Genomic DNA, 16,979 nt, shown 5'->3' with positions numbered 1-16,979 from the left:
TATTTTTTGGCAATGTAGCAAATTAGAATCCAGCCTGAGCTCCAAGAGGCCCTCTTTCTCTCAAAAGAGAAAATCCTGAAGTTCTCATGTACAGACTACAGTAGGGCACAGACATGACCTATAGTTTGTATTTAGAAGCAGTGTTTTATGTCATTTCTAACTTGTTTCCACTGGTGCCAATGTGTGAATCAGTCTTCTGGGTGGACCACTTAAGTAATCCCCCTGGAGGCAGGACACTGCTGTCAGGCCCTAAAGCACTGTCCATTCCCTAAGTAGAGAAAGTGCTGGGGGCTGCTCCTGCCCAAGGATGATGTGGACAAGCACCAACTGCTTTCCATCTGCCCCTCAGGACGACTTGACCACCCCGCCAAGTTCTAAGTCTGTGTGTGCGTGCGTGCATGCGTGCGTGCGCACTCGCACACACACGTGGAGGTCAGAGGACCTTTGTGGAGTTGGTTCTCTCTTTCCACAGTTACATGGCTTGGGGTTGAAACTTGAGTCCTTACCCTTTTACAGCAAGTATCTTTACCTGCTGTGCCCTCCCACTGCGTAGTTTTGACTCACTATGTAGACCCGGCTAGCCTCAAACTCACAGTTCTACCTGCTGGGACTAGAAGCGTGCATCACTACACCTGGCATGAACCCAGTTTTTAAAGCCCTTCATCCAGCCACCCCACCTCTGAAGACCACCTGAGTGAGCCGTAGAAGGTGTGTGCGTGTGTGAGGATGCTGGAGAATTATCCACAGGCTACCCAGTGCCCTCTGTCATAGGGAAGTAATACACCACCACAGAGTTACAGACGAGAACGGACTAGGATGTAGCCCACATGAAGAATGAGGTCGAGGGCCCAGAGAGATGTCTTAGCAGTTGAGACTGCTCTTTCAGCGGACTCTGATTTGATTCTTAGCACCCACAAAGGCTCACAACTGTCTGTAACTCCAGTGGGGGATCTGACACCTCTTCTAGCTTCCATGGTTACCAGGCATACACATGATGCACAGACATACATGCAGGCACACAGTCATGCACACAAAATAAATGCATCTCAAAAAGGAAGAAAGAAAGGAAGAAAGAAAGAAAGAAAGAAAGAAAGAAAGAAAGAAAGTAAGTCAGTCAAGCCTGAGGTATTGGCCTAGAAGGATGTCCACATAGGTCACTGATAAAAAGCAAGCAAGAATTACATGGTTCTATTGAACCAAACAAAGACTGTATGCACCTATTTAAGTACCACCGCCCCCCCCCCATTTAGTGTGTGCTTCTGTTTCAATAGTAACTTTTTAGTTTATGATAGTGGGCCCTGCGTTTGGGTTGTTGGGCAGCTCCCAGTTTAGCCAGACATTTGTAGGGAACAATGACCCGGCATTGAGAATCCTTGACGTGATCAGATGTGAGAGAGTGGGGTAAAGGGCCGGCGTGCCGACGCTCTATTAAACCCTTTCCAGCCTACAGTGGGTGGGCTGGGATGTAACCACACCATGAGTCATAGGTTCATGTTCATTGATACAGAGCTAGGAAGTGTCCACCTGTCAGTAGTACACACACACACACACACACACACACACACACACACACGCATGCACACGCACACAGGGTTAAGTGGCAAGGGAGAGTAAAGCTGGGCTTTCTCTTTTACTTTATGCACCTCTATAGTGTGATTTTTTTTTTAAAGGCAAGCTTTTGAATTTTCAAAACAGAAGTTAGTAATGAAGACTACTAAGGACCAGGCAGCCTGGTTTTAATTTCCTGTGTAGTATAAAATAAAACTAACCATCGTGCAAACTCTTCTCTGTGCAGAGCTTTGCAGCAGCGCTGATGGAAATGTCGGGCCCCTACAACAGCTCCCCTCGGCCTGAGCAGCACAAGTGAGTAGAGAGATGGGACAAGGGGCATCTGGAAACACTGAAGGAGCAGAAAACAGACAGCATGAGGCCTAAGCACCAGTGCAGCCCCAAAGACCTGCCTTCTCTGGGAACCTGGTCACATCCAGGCCCAGGACTCCCTCTATAATCCTAAGGTCTTCTCCAGGAGGAGAGACAGAGCAGAGGCCTCCACCACCACAGCCCTTTTCACCCCAGGAGAAGAAACCCCAAAACTACTCTCTGGCTGGGCCTGGGCCAGGTTCCCAGTTCCTTGTGGCACCGTCTTTATCCTCTCTTGCCAGGAGTTACAAAATCCGATTCAACAGTGTCTCCTGCTCGGACCCACTGGTATCCTCTTGGCGGCGCAAAAGGAAGGAATCCAGTAACACAGACAGTGCAGGGGCCCTGGGCACCCTCAGGTTGGGAGTCCTCGCTGAGGAGGGTGAATGAAAGAGACAGACTTTACCTGGGTAAACATGGGCTGGCATGGGGGCTCCAGCAACGGCTTCCTGTACCACAGGTTCTGTGTGTTTGGGCTGGGCTCCAGAGCATACCCGCACTTCTGTGCCTTTGCTCGAGCGGTGGACACAAGGCTGGAGGAGCTGGGCGGGGAGCGACTGTTGCAGCTGGGCCAGGGTGATGAGCTCTGCGGCCAGGAGGAGGCTTTCCGAGGCTGGGCCCAGGCAGCCTTCCAGGTGAGCTCCCCGTGCCCTGTATCTGACCTGGGTTGGCCCCACGCTCTGACTCCGACCAACCTGAGATGCTGCTCCAGGCTTTTGTAGTTGAAGTGCTGAGGCTGGAGATTCACTGATTCCCTAATCTGGTTCTCTGTCCGTTCGTTCTTCCCTGTTCCCTTCCCAATGTGCCTTCATTTGCCACTCCGTGGCTAGCTCTGCCAGAATCATCCCTGAGCAGTGGACAACAGGTCCTACCAACAGAAATTCTACACCAAGCCAGAAACATAGCAAAAGAGAAGAGGCAGGGCCTATAGCTATAAGCTGGTGCTAAGAGCAGGAGCACAAAGGGAAAAGATCAGGGCACTGGGGCCCCTACTCAAGACAGCCACGATGGAAGGAGAAAGGGGTACCCAGAGGGTCAGAGGTCAGGACTGAAGCTAGAACAGCCCAGGTGCCTGGCCTAGAGGACTTGTTCTGGACACAGAAGTATCCCTGGAAACTTCCTCAGGGCATCACCTTGATACTTCTCACTTGGTGCAGGAATCCCCCACATCTGTCTGTCTGTCTGTCCATCTGGGACTCTGTTTTAGCCAGTCAGGATGCAAAGCAAGAAGGGGGGCTTCTTTAGAGGTGTGAGAACCAGAGGGTTTACTTAAAGGAGAAGATCAAGATTTAAAAAAAAAAAAAAGAGGGGCTGGAAAGATGGCTCAGCGGTTAAGAGCACTGCCTGCTCTTCCAGAGGTCCTGAGTTCAATTCCCAGCAACAACATGGTGGCTCACAGCCATCTGTAATAGGATCTGATGCCCTCTTCCGGTGTCTGAAGTCAGAGACTGTGTACTCCCATACATGGAACAAATAAATTTTAAAAAAAAGTTTGAGAGGGGGGGGGGAGAGAGAGAGAGAGAGAGAGAGAGAGAGAAGAGAGAGAGAGAGAGAGAGAGAGAGAGAGAGAGAGAGAGAGAGAGAGAGAAATAGAAAATCAGAGCCAGAGAATATAGGCAAATGGAGATGCTAGAAATTTCTGAGCTGGGTGAAAACACAGTATGAAGTTTCCGTGAGGTGATACAGACAAATGAAAGCATCTGAGAAGCAGGAAGATGGGCTCACTGGGACCCTAGCAGTGGGGATCTGAAGGAAGGGAGAGGGTCGAGGAAGGAAGGAAGAGATATAAGGCTGCACACACTAGAAAAAGAAACAGTAACAGCCTGGAGATAGGACCCAGCCCAACACGGGCCAAGGAAGGAAGGAAGAGATAAAAGGTTGCACACCCTAGAAAAGAAACAGTAACAGCCTGGAAATAGGACCCAGCCCATCACAGGGAGCCCTGCATCTCAAGGCTGGGAGAGCAAACTACTAGTCAACTTTTCCCTGACCGGAAGCAGATGAGGCAAGCTCACTACACCTCCCACACTAAGATCCACTGACCCTCGGTACACGGTACTAAGGGCTTTGCACAAAGCACCTCAAATGGGGCTGGGGTATAGCTCAAGTGGTGGTTGCCCAGCATACACTAGCCCTGGGTTTGGCCCTTGGTACTACAAAAAAACAAATGTAGTCACACACTTGTGTACGGCTAGCACTTGGAAGGTGGAGGCAAGAGGATTAGAAGTTCGTGGCCATCTTTTCTACACAGCAAGTTGGAGGTCAGCCTGGACTACAAAAGATCCTGCCTCTAAGAATGAAAGTATCTTACTTAGTCTTTTCTGGAACCTTATGAGGGATCAAGATGAGAAACTGAGACACATAGATGTTAAGTATGGAGAGAATCCAATGCAGGTCTGAATTCATAGCTGCCTTTACTGAGCTACTATATGCCTAATTGTGCACCCACTCATCAGACAGGTATGATAAGTCAGGGTCCCTATGATAGCAGCCAAATGAGCTAGAAAATAAGGTGCCATCATTGGCAACAGCTTCAGCCTCTGTCTTGCCAATTCGGGTGCCAACCCCACAGCTAGGAATCAGGCTGCCCGTTGAAAGAAGACTCCTGGATAGCTGGAAGGTCGAGCCCCACCTCCCTCGACTCACCCCTCCCCCACTTCTCGCTGAGGCTCCCTGATGACAAGCAGCCTTAGACCATCATGTACCCATCCCTCAGGCTGCCTGTGAAACTTTCTGTGTGGGAGAAGATGCCAAGGCTGCTGCCCGAGATATCTTCAGTCCCAAGCGCAGCTGGAAACGCCAGAGGTACCGGCTGAGTACCCAAGCTGAGAGCCTGCAATTACTGCCAGGTACAATCCTGACCTCAACCTGACCTTGCTGAGTGGGGGTCCTAGGCTTCTCCCTCACAGGCCAGGACCCACTCACTCCGACGCTCAAGCCCCTTTACCATCTGCTTCCCAGGGCTGACTCACGTGCACAGACGGAAGATGTTCCAGGCTACAATTCTTTCTGTGGAGAACCTACAGAGCAGCAAATCCACGTGAGGAAGATGGCTCGCCCTGCTCCCCTCACTATGAGGATCCCTCTTCATTCAGAATGTAGCCTCATCCTTCTCCCACATTCTTCCTTCCTCCTTGTTGGCCTTTCACCTCAATAACTGCCTCCTTCCACACCCTTAGCCGAGCCACAATCCTGGTGCGTCTGGACACTGGAAGCCAGGAGGGACTGCAGTACCAGCCAGGGGACCACATAGGTGTGTGCCCACCCAACCGGCCTGGCCTAGTGGAGGCGCTGCTGAGCCGAGTGGAGGACCCTCCGCCATCCACAGAGCCTGTGGCCGTGGAACAACTGGAAAAAGGCAGCCCTGGTAAGGCTCGATGGCTGGGGTAGGAGAGTGAGAGCCTGCTACGTCCTGGCACAGGACCCCCATGCTGCTCAGCACTAACAGGGTCACCTGCTTACACCCGGGTACTACCTGGACCTAGCTGCCACTCCAGCCATGATGGCCTAGATCCTTTCCCAGAGCCCACCAAGCACCCTAAAAGCCTTCTCCTACAGCCTCCACCTCCCCATAATTCAATTTCTAATTTTTCTATCTTCTTCCAAAACAATGCCTGGAGTTAAGATAACCTGGTGCGGTTAAGGGTGGAGGCGAGCAGACTAACCTAGTCCAGCCAGGGTTTCCCAAAGACACCAAGGCTGCACAAACAAACCCATGCTACCATTCAAAGACAGGTTTTCCAATAAGACAAAGTGACTCACGATTAGCGCCCTTCCCCCAAGAGTGAATGTCAGCTCTGACCATCCAACCCCAGTGGGCTCCTCCCTCAGAGTTCTCTGTGCACTACCCCTAGGTGGCCCTCCCCCCGGCTGGGTACGGGACCCCCGGCTTCCCCCATGTACGCTGCGCCAGGCTCTCACTTACTTCCTGGACATCACTTCCCCGCCCAGCCCTCGCCTTCTTCGACTGCTGAGCACCCTGGCAGAGGAGTCCAGCGAACAGCAGGAGCTAGAGGCTCTCAGCCAGGTGGGAACCAAGGTTCCAGAAGCCCCTGGGGGGCGGGGGCCTTCCGCGGCAGGAAATCCCCTGTGTGTGCCAGGTCCTCTGGACCTGCTTCTCCTAGCCAACGCGCTGCGGTGCTTTAAGACCTGTGTCCAGGCTGACCCGATCCATCTCTGGGTGCGCCGAGGGTCTTCATGTAGAGTGTGCTGGCCTGAACTGAGCGTGGATGAACGCTAAGGAGGTTCAGCTAGGTCGGGGGCACTCTGGCAAGGTAAGTCACTCGGAGGACTGTGGGCCTCTCAGCTCAGCACATCTGCCCCCAGGACCCCCGGCGCTACGAAGAATGGAAGTGGTTCCGCTGCCCCACACTGCTAGAGGTGCTGGAACAATTTCCATCCGTGGCACTGCCTGCCCCGCTGATCCTCACCCAGCTGCCCCTGCTCCAGCCCCGGTACTACTCTGTCAGCTCAGCACCCAGCGCCCACCCAGGAGAGATCCACCTCACTGTAGCTGTGCTGGCATACAGAACCCAGGGTGAGGCTGGGAGCAGGAAGAGTTTGCTATTGGTAAGACTAGGATAGACCGATGAATGACTTCTCCTCCTAACCCCTAGATGGGCTGGGCCCTCTGCACTATGGGGTCTGTTCCACATGGATGAGCCAACTCAAGGCAGGAGACCCGGTGCCCTGCTTCATCAGGGGGTGAGTGAGGCCTCTTTGGTAGGGAAGGGCAACCAGAAGAGGTTATCTATGTCCAGACAGGGGTGAGAAAATGCAGGGACATGGCAGGGACAAGTGAGGAATGTGTGTGCACACAGGGGTCACACAGGATTAGCTGGTAATTACTGAAAGCCTACTCTTACATTGAGAACGGTGTCTCTGGGTCACTTCCCAACTATGGTGAGCTTTGGGCCTCAACACTTGGCGCAGGTTCTTGCCCCTGAAGCCACAACTACCAGCAACAACATAGATTAGACAGTAGCCCTGCTGCTTGGTGAAAGAGTGGCCCCTGCACGCCTCTTTCTCTATGTCCTTGGCTACAGCCTGTGTTAAAAGACTTGGCTTCTATCAGACATGGTGATATATACCTTTAATTCCCCATACTCAGAAGGCAAAAGCAAGTGAATCTCTGAGTTCAAGGCCAGCCTGGTCTACAAAGAGAGTTCCAGGTCAGCCAAGACTGTACAGGGAGATCCTGTCTCAGAGAGAGAGAGAGAGAGAGAGAGAGAGAGAGAGAGAGAGAGAGAGAGAGAGAGAGAGAGAAATAGACTCAGCCAGGCAGTGATATCACATGCCTTTAAACCAAACATTTGGGGACAAAGGCAGGCAGATCTAAGTTTGAGGTCAGCCTGGTCTACACAGTGAGTTCCAGGATAGCCAAGGCTATACAAAGAAACCCTGTCTGGAAAAAACAAAAGCAAACAAACAAAAGAGACTAATTTGTCATTGGTCCTTGGGCTTCCCTGTCTGCATAGCCATAGCTTTGTTGATATGTCACGGGTGATGTAAGGGGGTCCTAACAGACTCTCTCTGACTAGGGCTCCCTCCTTCCGGCTGCCACCTGATCCTAACTTGCCTTGCATCCTGGTGGGCCCAGGGACTGGTATTGCACCCTTCCGGGGATTCTGGCAAGACCGATTACACGACATTGAGATCAAAGGTGAGGCTGGTCTAAGGGTGCATTGGAAGTCAGAAGGGAGCCAAGCAGAGAAGGAGTGGGCTGGAAGAAATGACCATAAAAGAAACTAGGCCCAAAGGTGAAAAGAAACGTTTTTAATGGGGAAGGGAGGAGAGGTGAGGTTCGGGTCCTGTTTGTTAGCCTTCCTGGTGGTCCCTCTCCCATTTAGTAGGTTTTGAAATGGATCGAGGATAAAGAAGGGAGGGGCAGGGCAGGAATTCAAAGAGGAAACAGCTCCAGGTGGATTCCTTATGAAGTCAGAACACCTCTGGGGTGACCCAATCTATAAGCAGGTCAGGGTGCTCAGTGTCAATCAAAGAAGGTTGTGTGGGATAGGACTGGATCGAAGAAAAAGACCTGGGATGTCACACAGGCCATGGGTACAGAATTGAGTTAGTAACGCAGTTTCCTTCTATAAATCAAAAGTGTGCAAGGATCTGGGCAGAAACCATCCTACTTTGCCCCTAGAGGCTGAACAGTCAAGACAGTGTTTGCTCTAAGCCAAAAGTCTGGCTGGCACTCTGGGCAAGAATGACCCGGAGGTGGGGTTACCAGGGCTGTTCCAAAAGAAGGACCCTCCCAAATCTCCGTGTTGCTCACAGGACTGCAGCCTGCCCCCATGACTTTGGTGTTTGGCTGCCGATGCTCCCAACTGGACCATCTCTACCGGGACGAGGTACTGGACGCCCAGCAGCGTGGAGTGTTTGGACAAGTCCTCACCGCCTTTTCCAGGGATCCTGGCAGCCCTAAGGTACCAGGGCGGGTGTAGAGATGGTGTGGCAAGGCCGTTCCCAAGCCCCGCCTCTCCCAAGCCCATCCCACCCAGGCACGCCCCTGGCCTGGGAGTTCTCACAGTAAGGACTGCCCCTAGACCTATGTGCAAGACCTCCTGAGGACAGAGCTGGCCGCGGAGGTTCACCGCGTGCTGTGCCTCGAGCAAGGACACATGTTTGTCTGCGGTGATGTCACTATGGCAACCAGCGTCCTGCAAACCGTGCAGCGAATTCTGGCAACAGAGGGCAGCATGGAGCTGGATGAAGCCGGTGACGTCATCGGCGTGCTGCGGGTGCGAAGGGGCAGACCTGGCCGGGCTAGGGTAGATCTACACTAGCAGCTCCTGTTCGGGTTCTGATCCACTGAGTTCTTTTTCTCCCCGCAGGATCAGCAACGCTACCACGAGGACATTTTCGGACTCACATTGCGCACCCAGGAGGTGACGAGCCGCATCCGCACCCAGAGTTTTTCTTTGCAGGAGCGACAGCTGAGGGGTGCAGTGCCCTGGTCCTTTGACCCGCCTACCCAAGAAACACCTGGTTCCTGACAATCTTCTTCCCCTCCAGTTCCCGGAGAGAGGGACTGCGTCGCTTCATTAGGTTGACCAAGGCAAACCACCCTCTCTGGAATGCCCACAGCATCAGTTGCGAGGCTGCCGATTTAAGAACTCTCTTCTCGGGGCTGGGGATTTAGCTCAGTGGTAAAGCGCTTGCCTAGGAAGCGCAAGGCCCTGGGTTCGGTCCCCAGCTCCGGAAAAAAAAAAAAACTCTCTTCTCTCTCCAGTTTAACTAGACTGGGAGGGAGTCAGCCTAAATCCTGAAGGTTCCTCCGGCTGTGGTATTAGGACATCCTGCTGCCCTCTTCGTATGCTTTGATGGACTGTAGACTCCCTTTCTCTCTCTCTCTCTCTCTCTCTCTCTCTCTCTCTCTCTCTCTCTCTCTGCAGTATCTTACCTTTAAAGTCTAAGTCATCCCGATATTTATTGAAAATTTATCATAAAAGATCATGCCAGATGTCATGAGATGCCCAACCCAACACTTGTGAATTACAGCGATTGAAAAGGAGACTTGTTCGATGCTTTAATGTGTAAAGATGTCGGGATAGTAATTCTTTGACAGTGAGTCCCAGACACCTCTCTGTAACCCAGAACTCTGAGAAAGTTTCTAACCAGGCACAGACAGTTCTGTGAACAGGTCCAGCCCTCAGCTTCCAGGGCTGGGCACGCCAGACATCCCATGGCAAAGATGTGCAGACAGCCATGAGTAATTTCTGCTGCTTGTTTCGCACAGGATGGGGAGCCCCACCCTCTTCCTCCTGATACCACGGCAGTGCTGAAGTCCAAAACCAGCAGTCCTCTCTGGTTTTTCCACTCACCCGGCTCCATAGTCCCCACCCCTAGTCCCACAGGAACTCAGAGGGGAGGTCGACAGGAACAACGTCCCTGCCTTTCAGGCCTCATTGCTCCCTACGCTGAGCTGGACCGTGCCTGAGCCCTTGCTCCATTGAGGCCACTGGAGTCCTTCTTCCCAGGCAACTGCTCCACAACTAGCCAAGCTAGTGTCCTCTTACCCTCACTTGTAGGGCCTGTTTGTAGGCTGCCTCGGCTCTCAGTCATCTCCTACTCTTTCACTGTTCTCAGGGCAAGCTCCTCTTTGACTCCCAGATAGGGCCAACTCAAATATCCTGGACCAGTCATCTGAAGTAGGAGTAGGGCTCAGAAGATGGCTCCAAGTGTCCTTCCATGCCACCCATCCAATTTCCTGCAGCTGGAAAGGCCAAAACCTTGAGAGGAAAAGACAGTCAGCAAGCATTCTGGGCACCTAGGTTCTAGAGACTGCCCTACCACTCCAGATCTAACTAGCATCTCCACCCCTCCAAAACTGGCCCTTACCCTTGCTTACTTAGCCCCCATGTGGGCAATACCAACCTGAGGTATCCTCAGTCAGTGCAAGGAGCCTGGTAGGGGCTCCTTCTGGGCGTCTGTGGTCTCCTGGAAATCCTTTGGGAACAGATTCTGGGCCCTCTGGGTGCCCCACTGCTGTCTTGGGCTGGAAGCAGGACTGGAACCTGGGGATAAATATCACTGGATGAGAAGGGTCAGGATGCTCAAGAACCACCAGGACCTTGCCCCTACCCCTTACCCTCCTCACCATCACTTGACCAAGACGGCTTCTCCTCATCTGGTGAGCCTGGCTGTGAAGGGCTGGACCAGGGCCTGGATGGGGAGGAAGCTGAAGCCTCTCCCCATACTTCCTGCTGCTGCTGTTGATGAAGCTAGATCGTGGAAGAAGGAGAAAGAAGAGGAGGAGGAGGAGGAGGAGGAGGAGGAGGAGGAGGAGGAGGAGGAAGAGGAAGAGGAGACACTCCTTCATATATGGGGGCAGGAATCAAGGCCAGGCTCCTCTGCTAGGTACAGAGAGCTCATAGTTCCTGTTAAGAATGCTTTCCATTCTGGCCCCATTCCCAGCTTTAAGTTCATTTGATTTCTTCCTATAGTCCCTCTACACACCTGATGTAGGTAAATGGCGTGGAGGCTCATCTCAGCAGAAACAAGCTCTGGGAGCTGGGTCAGCTTCTGGCCCCCTGTGCCTCCTGGAGACACACAGCTAAAACAAGATGTACCTAGTTAAGAGTCAGCTCCCTCACAGAGGAAGGCAACCAGGCTTCACCTCACCTTCCAAGTCCCCTCAGGACCCTAGCGCCCTCTCCCACAGAGTCACCACCACTAATCCAGACTCCCCTGCATCTCAGGCCTCCACCTCTCACCTGGGGTCCTGGGCCATTCGTGAAATAGAAGCAAGGAGGCTGGCTGTGGCTGCGGCGGGGCAGGGAGCCGTGGGGCTCAGGTCCCTCTGGGGTGGGCGGGGACTCACCAAGAGGTTGGCCAGGAAGGCTTCTGGCTGAAAAAAAGAGAGCCAAAGAGTGGAGGAAGAGATAAGGGGAGGGTCCAAAGGAGGGCATGAGATATGATAGGTTGAGCCTGGCTGCCTGGGTTACGCACAAGGTCAGCAATGCCAGGGAGATATGAAGGGTGGCAAGGGCAAAGGGTGGGCAGGCATGGGACTCACCAGAGGGGAGGTACAGTCACTGAGCACCCCTGGAGTGGGGGGGCTGCGTGTCGAGGGAGCACCCCAGGCAGCTGCATCTTGTTGTACCCGGCCCCGAAGGTGTCCAAGGAACTTAGAGCTGTGCCCTGGTGGCTGCCATTGTGGGTGTGCCAGGGAAAACCGCATCAAGGAGAGTTCGGTCTTTCCATCCTCTGCACGCTGAGAGAGTGAGGCCTCTGTCTGTCCCTCTGAAAGCCACTGCAAGGAAAGGAGTCCTTCTGGTGTTGGGGACACCAAGACTCAGCTAGACAGGATGGAAAAAACTGCCCCACGTTCCAGATGAAGGCTGCGATGGGAACTTGTTAAAGATTATCCAGGAGGACGGCAGTAGAGCAAGACATAGGCGTTTGGTCTGGGATACAGTTAGCCTTGAATGTTGCCCCCTGTGCAGCCCTAGTTCCTAAGACAAGACAAGCCTGTACTCCACTCTTCACCCAGCACCTAGCCCTCTTTATGGGGGGGGGGGGCAGTCTTTGCTCCCATTTTTCATCTTTTTTTAAAAAAATATACCAGCAACTCTGTAAAGGGCTGTATCGACCTGGCGTGCCAAATGCCTATCCAATCCATCTTCACAGGGTCAGGGAAGGGCTCTAACCTGAGGGTGACCATGACGCTTCACATCCATCAAGGCAAAAGAACAGATGTCCCCAACACCAGCCACATCCACAGTGAAGTGATGGAAAAAATCAATGATCTGCAGAGCACGGGGGCGGAACCAGAAGAGCAGGAACAGCGGGGTCAGGAGCGGAGACAGGAGCTCTTCCAGGAGGGAGACCTGAGGAAGCAGGGGTGAGGCTGAGCGGGGATCACACAGAGGACCCATGTTGCAGATAAAGGCTTCACTGAAAACCTACAACAGATCAGGGTCAAGAGCATCCAGGAACAACACTCTCCATTCTCTGAGGTCTGAAGATTCCAACCACTCATTCCAAAGCCTCCTCATGGAAACCACACACACACACACACCACCACCGCCGCCACCACCACCACCACCACCGCCAACCCCTGCCCACGTGGCTGACAACTTCTCCCAGACTAATCATTTGTATGGGGCCTAATCCACAGCCCTCTGCAGGCCCAGGGACTCACTGCTCGGTACTGAAGCAGCTGTGACATCTGCCAGTAAGAGCTGGTCCGAGCACCTGCTGCACCAGGCTCCTCTGGGAGGTAATGCATGTGTGCCAGGGCCGCCTGCAGCAGAAGCTGGGAGGAACGCCCCTGACATTGCTCCTCTGGAATGAAGGACCTGAAAGGCAGGATGTAGGGTGAGGGATGTGGTTGGAGGACCAGCAGATGGGACGCTGGTGGCAGCTAAGGTTTGCTACGGGAAAGGTCAGAGTAGGGGCACACACCAATATCTCCTCCCAGGTATGTGCCATCTAACCTGGCCACAGTGGCTGTGACCCCGAGCGCCGTCATGGTAGTGAGCACATGCTCCACGGCCAACACGTCCTCATCATAGATGGTGAGGACTAGCAGCGCGGCAAAGAGCGCACCGGAGAAGAAGACCAGCTGGCGGGCCAGCAGCGCACGGAGGGGCGCGGGGGGCTCGGCTGCACGGAGGAAGGCGGTGGCGGGCCGGTAGGCGCGGCCCAGGCGCGCACGCAGCTCGTGCGGCAGCTCGTTAAAGTGGCGCAACTGCAGGCGGGCCAGGCGGGACCAGCGACGCGCTCCGAAGGCTCCGGGCTCGCGCCGCAGCAGCTCCACGTGGCTGTAGAAGGCGTGCAGTACCTGCCAAGCCAGCACCAGCGGGCTCAGCGCCAAGTTCACGGCGGCCAGCAGCAGCACCGTGCGCCGCCAACGGGTGGCCAGGACGCCCCGGAGGTCGCTGCGCTTGTAGGCTTCGGGAAGCTCCCAGCCCCCGCGGAAAAGAGAGAAGGGACCTCGGAAGAGCAGCAAGTCCACGTTGAGCGCCAGGCCGCGACTAAGGAAGGCAGCACTGCCCCCCCAGGGCAGCGGGCAACGGGCAGGCAGCAGACCCTTGTTGGCCAGCGCCACCTGGTAGTTGGTGTAGCGCAGGATGCGGTGATGGACATCCAGTTCGGTCAGCGGTCGCGGCTGCACACACAGCCCACCGCTCCTCTGCAGCTCCAGGAGGCGAGACTGCACCTCGGCCCACGGTACCGAGCTGAGCTCCTCCTGAGGAGAGGGGATAGGGAAGCCTAGGGACCAGTATTCCCCTTCACATACGCACACCCTCCACCACTTTCTGAGCTACCTGTGAACTCCAGCCCTGGTGGCCTCCCTTCCCACCATTGCGTTGCGTTGTGTCTTTTTCTAGGCCTTCTGCGAACAGAAGCTCTTCTCCATTCTTTCTGCCCCTTCTCAATTGTTCTGCTCATCACTGCCACGCTGAGCCATTAGTCAGTGATACGCTTCCTGCTGACACCTCTTAAGGGACTGAGGCCTGGCTTCCTTTTTTGAGCCTTCTTCAGTTCCACACATAAAAAGAATGAGACATCTTCTCCCATCTCGCTGCTTTCTGCCTGGGCAGACTTAAGAACGGCAACAGCACTCACCTCCACCTCAAGGCCACTTTGTACAATCACTTGATTAGCTTTCACACCACCCTGCCTATCTGCGTGGGAGGGGGGGAAAGAATGCTCCCACACTTCATTTGGACGGGCCCATGTAAGCTGCAAGCCTCACTTTAGCCCAGACTCCCCAGTACAGTTATTCCCTTAGGACCAGCCTCCACAGCTCCCCCCAGTATCTTCCCCTCTGCTGGAGGAAAGAGAAAAGGAAGGGTAAGAGGGAAAGAGGATGGGTTCCATTGCCCCAGCAGTCTCCGTGCCTGGTGCCTCCCTACTCTAAAGGCTCAGGACATCCAAGGGGAAGCAAGATATGGGGACCAATATCCTAACAAAAAAACCTTAAGGACAAAACTAGAAAGAACATGACCAGGGGATAGGGAAGAGACCAAGAGAGTGGCTTTCACTTCTGGTGCCCTAGAAGGATCTATTTCGGGCAAGCAAGCCCAGCTCTACAGCCGCAGGCATCCACGTTTTCCTCACTTCCTGCCCAGAGGCTTGGGTGGCCCTCCCCTCACCCTGGCCTGACCTTCCTCGACCAATCAGGATGCCTCCTGATCTAGAAAGCCCAGTGACAGCCCTTCCTATAAACAGCCATTGTTTTTACCACCCGCATGTGACTGTAAGTCACTGTGTGACCCATCGTGTGAAGCTTCCTTCACATGGGTCAGAGCCAAGCTTACTAAGTGCCTGAACCTGCCTCCTGACACTACTCCAGGCCCAGGGCAGCTTCCGTCTCCCTGCTCTTCTCAGTTGGTCCTTCCATGGCCCCACTCTGTCCTGTCCTGTACAGCATGCTTACTGGGGGGATATGCAGGGCCTCCCTGTAAAACACCTGGATGTCCCAGTAGCTGAAGAGATTGCAGACCGAGCGCAGCAGCTGAAACAGCCAGAAGCCAGCAGCCAAGACTAGGAGGAAGACCAACAGAGGACTGCCATGGATCCTGCAAGAGGTTGGAAGAGAGGGTAACTTAAAGATGGGAAACCCACAGAAAGGAAATGGTGGCAAGACCCTCCAGTCAAAGAGGGGCTAAGGAGGGGGCCCTCAGTGAGCCCTTCAGAAGTGCCCACCCAGTCAACACTTCCCAAACAACACTCATGCCCTCTGCTATTTGTGTTGTCAGTCTCCCACAGCTGTACAGCGGAGTTTTCCAGAAGCTACAAGACAAGCAATGACGTCACATCATCCTGACAGCCCATGCAGTGTGCACTTGTGCATTCCTAAGTTTTAGAGTTGTCCCCAAGGCTAGGAATGTGGCTGAGTAGTGCAGCACTTACCCAGCATGCCCGAGGCCCTAGGCTTGCTCCCCAGCACCAAAAGTAAACAGTTGTCCTCACCATTATTAATTTCTAATAAGGTAAACAGAAATGTGACCCATAATTCAAGGCTCTTTGAGTTTCCCAGTTGACTTGGGGTATGTTTTTAAACACTGGGAGTTGATCTAGACCAAGGGGTAGTGTGTGGAGGTCCCTTTCTTCCTATCCTTTGTGAGCTTACCCCCCCCCCCCCCGAGGCAGCCACTAGACTGTCACTTACTTCTCTGCACACTGGGCTGAGGGTAGAATGGCATCTGACAAGGTCACTTTGCTGTGCAATGGCCCAGGCCTTGTATGGTTCTTCGGTTGGTTGTTGAAGAGAACATTGTAATCCACGCAGCGAAGGAGGAAGGTTGTAAAGGTGACAATGAAAATGAACTGTCTGAGGAGGGGATGCAGAAGAGGTCTGGTCAGGCTGAAGGCATGGCAGACACCTAGCCTAGTCACAAGACAAGCTGCAGCTCTCTATGGCCCCCTGACCCTTCAGTGACCCAAGCCTAGAACTGAAAAGGAGGGCTGTGGCAGAACTCAGCCCAGATATGAAGCCCCAGATTTCATCTCCAGCACCACACAAACTGGGCACAGTAGTGTGCCTGTAATTCTAGTGCATAGGAGTTAGAGGCAGGAGGAATTCAAGCCTAGCCTAGGATACATGAGACACTGGGTCAAAAATAAATAAATAGAGCGAACACCGAAAACAAGAAGAGAGCAGAGCTTAGGGCCAGGACTGGCTTCTCACCCCAGCTGGAAGACATCCTCCAGCAGGATACAGGCAAAACCGTTCCGCTGGTGATAGCTGTAGATGTGGCAAGTTAGTCAAGGAACATGCCTAAGCCAATGCCAATGGACCCTTCCTATAGAAACTTCTCCCACTCTCCCCTGCTCCACAATCCCCCACCATGTCCCTCTGCATACTGGGCACAAAGGATATCTTGGTGAAGAAACTGTCCAGGTTCTGGATGTGATGCCAGGAGCCTGGGCACAGAGAAACAGTGGCAGGACTTGGCATTGTCCCATTTGTGATTAAGTTCTCTATCAAACCCAAACCTGCCCGGACCCCCCAAGCCCCTCCAACCTTCCGTACACATACACTCACCACGGAGCCCTTCAGGTACATGGAGCAAAGGTTGGTGGTCCTCCCCATGGACGGGCGAGGACGAATCTTGAGACCCCTCAGGGTCACAGTCCTCTAGCCTTTCATAATCCTGCTCAGGGATCAGAGGGCCTATCCGCAGCCCAGGATGGTCCTGGGGGCACCGGCAGGAGGGAGGGGGAGTGACCGAGGCCAGGGGTGGGGTGGAGTGGGACCCCCATGAGGGGGAAGCAGAGGTGTGTGTCATTGTGGGAAGGGCCTGTGTTGGGGGTGTGGCTGGGGTGGGTAAGGCATTGAATGGAGGCTGAGAAGCCCCTGCCTCCTGAATCACCAGGGAGGGGGACCCTGAGGTGGGAGGGAACAATGAAGAGGAGCAGCTTCTTGTACGAGGGGCAGGGGACAGAGAGAAGACAGAGATCCTCCCTCCCCCAAGTCCCCGACACGGAGAAGCAGGCAGTGGCAGTGCCATAGGGAGCAGAGGCACTGAGCTGGGCCCCAAGTCTCCCCACCGCCCCCGCTGCCTCCTGCTCCCCCCCCACCCCATTCGTCTCACCAT

The 16,979-nt window shown here is 53.9% G+C and overlaps 2 protein-coding genes and 1 long non-coding RNA gene across 5 annotated transcripts in view; 2 read left to right on the top strand and 1 right to left on the bottom strand.

The window, feature by feature from the left end:
* Nos3 (nitric oxide synthase 3) overlaps positions 1 to 9,439 on the top strand; it is a 20,517-nt gene extending 11,078 nt beyond the window's left edge. The window contains exons 14-26 of one of the 2 annotated variants that reach the window (XM_006235872.3): positions 1,796 to 1,863; positions 2,163 to 2,279; positions 2,381 to 2,555; positions 4,637 to 4,769; positions 4,882 to 4,960; positions 5,100 to 5,287; positions 5,775 to 5,947; positions 6,247 to 6,457; positions 6,537 to 6,624; positions 7,461 to 7,582; positions 8,203 to 8,351; positions 8,472 to 8,666; positions 8,760 to 9,439. In XM_006235872.3, coding sequence (XP_006235934.1) covers positions 1,796 to 1,863; positions 2,163 to 2,279; positions 2,381 to 2,555; positions 4,637 to 4,769; positions 4,882 to 4,960; positions 5,100 to 5,287; positions 5,775 to 5,947; positions 6,247 to 6,457; positions 6,537 to 6,624; positions 7,461 to 7,582; positions 8,203 to 8,351; positions 8,472 to 8,666; positions 8,760 to 8,921 — 1,860 coding nt within the window. In that variant the 3' untranslated portion in view covers positions 8,922 to 9,439. 2 annotated transcript variants of the gene reach the window in all.
* Positions 9,430 to 16,979, bottom strand: Atg9b (autophagy related 9B). 2 transcript variants are annotated; one of them, XM_006235960.5, is made up of 14 exons: positions 16,427 to 16,979; positions 16,262 to 16,305; positions 16,070 to 16,134; positions 15,551 to 15,712; positions 14,816 to 14,957; positions 12,867 to 13,621; positions 12,572 to 12,728; positions 12,078 to 12,257; positions 11,444 to 11,680; positions 11,142 to 11,275; positions 10,885 to 10,981; positions 10,526 to 10,649; positions 10,303 to 10,442; positions 9,430 to 10,157 (listed from the first exon to the last, which is right to left on the bottom strand). In XM_006235960.5, the coding sequence occupies exons 1-13, from the start codon at positions 16,977 to 16,979 to the stop codon at positions 10,318 to 10,320; spliced, it is 2,775 nt and encodes a 924-aa protein (XP_006236022.1). In that variant the 3' UTR covers positions 9,430 to 10,157; positions 10,303 to 10,317. The 2 variants fall into 2 exon arrangements, with proteins under 2 accessions (XP_006236022.1, NP_001178897.1); NM_001191968.1 differs by lacking the exon at positions 9,430 to 10,157 and having other exon boundaries at positions 10,318 to 10,442.
* On the top strand, positions 13,589 to 15,394 carry LOC120102208 (uncharacterized). The gene is made up of 2 exons (XR_010065739.1): positions 13,589 to 14,966; positions 15,138 to 15,394. It is a non-coding gene; the product is annotated as an uncharacterized LOC120102208 (long non-coding RNA).

The sequence above is a fragment of the Rattus norvegicus genome, chromosome 4, assembly GCF_036323735.1.
Source record: "Rattus norvegicus strain BN/NHsdMcwi chromosome 4, GRCr8, whole genome shotgun sequence".
NCBI lineage: Eukaryota > Metazoa > Chordata > Mammalia > Rodentia > Muridae > Rattus > Rattus norvegicus.
This window is presented reverse-complemented; position numbering and strand designations above follow the sequence as displayed.

Coding starts and splice junctions, on each gene's coding strand:
- Atg9b (XM_006235960.5), bottom strand. CDS start 16,979: ATGGTGAGACGAATGGGGTGGGGGGGGAGCAGGAGGCAGCGGGGGCGG. Junction 12,258..12,571: donor AGCTGCTTCAGTACCGAGCA/GTGAGTCCCTGG, acceptor CTGCTTCCTCAG/GTCTCCCTCCTGGAAGAGCT. Junction 10,443..10,525: donor GCCGTCTTGGTCAAGTGATG/GTGAGGAGGGTA, acceptor ATTTATCCCCAG/GTTCCAGTCCTGCTTCCAGC.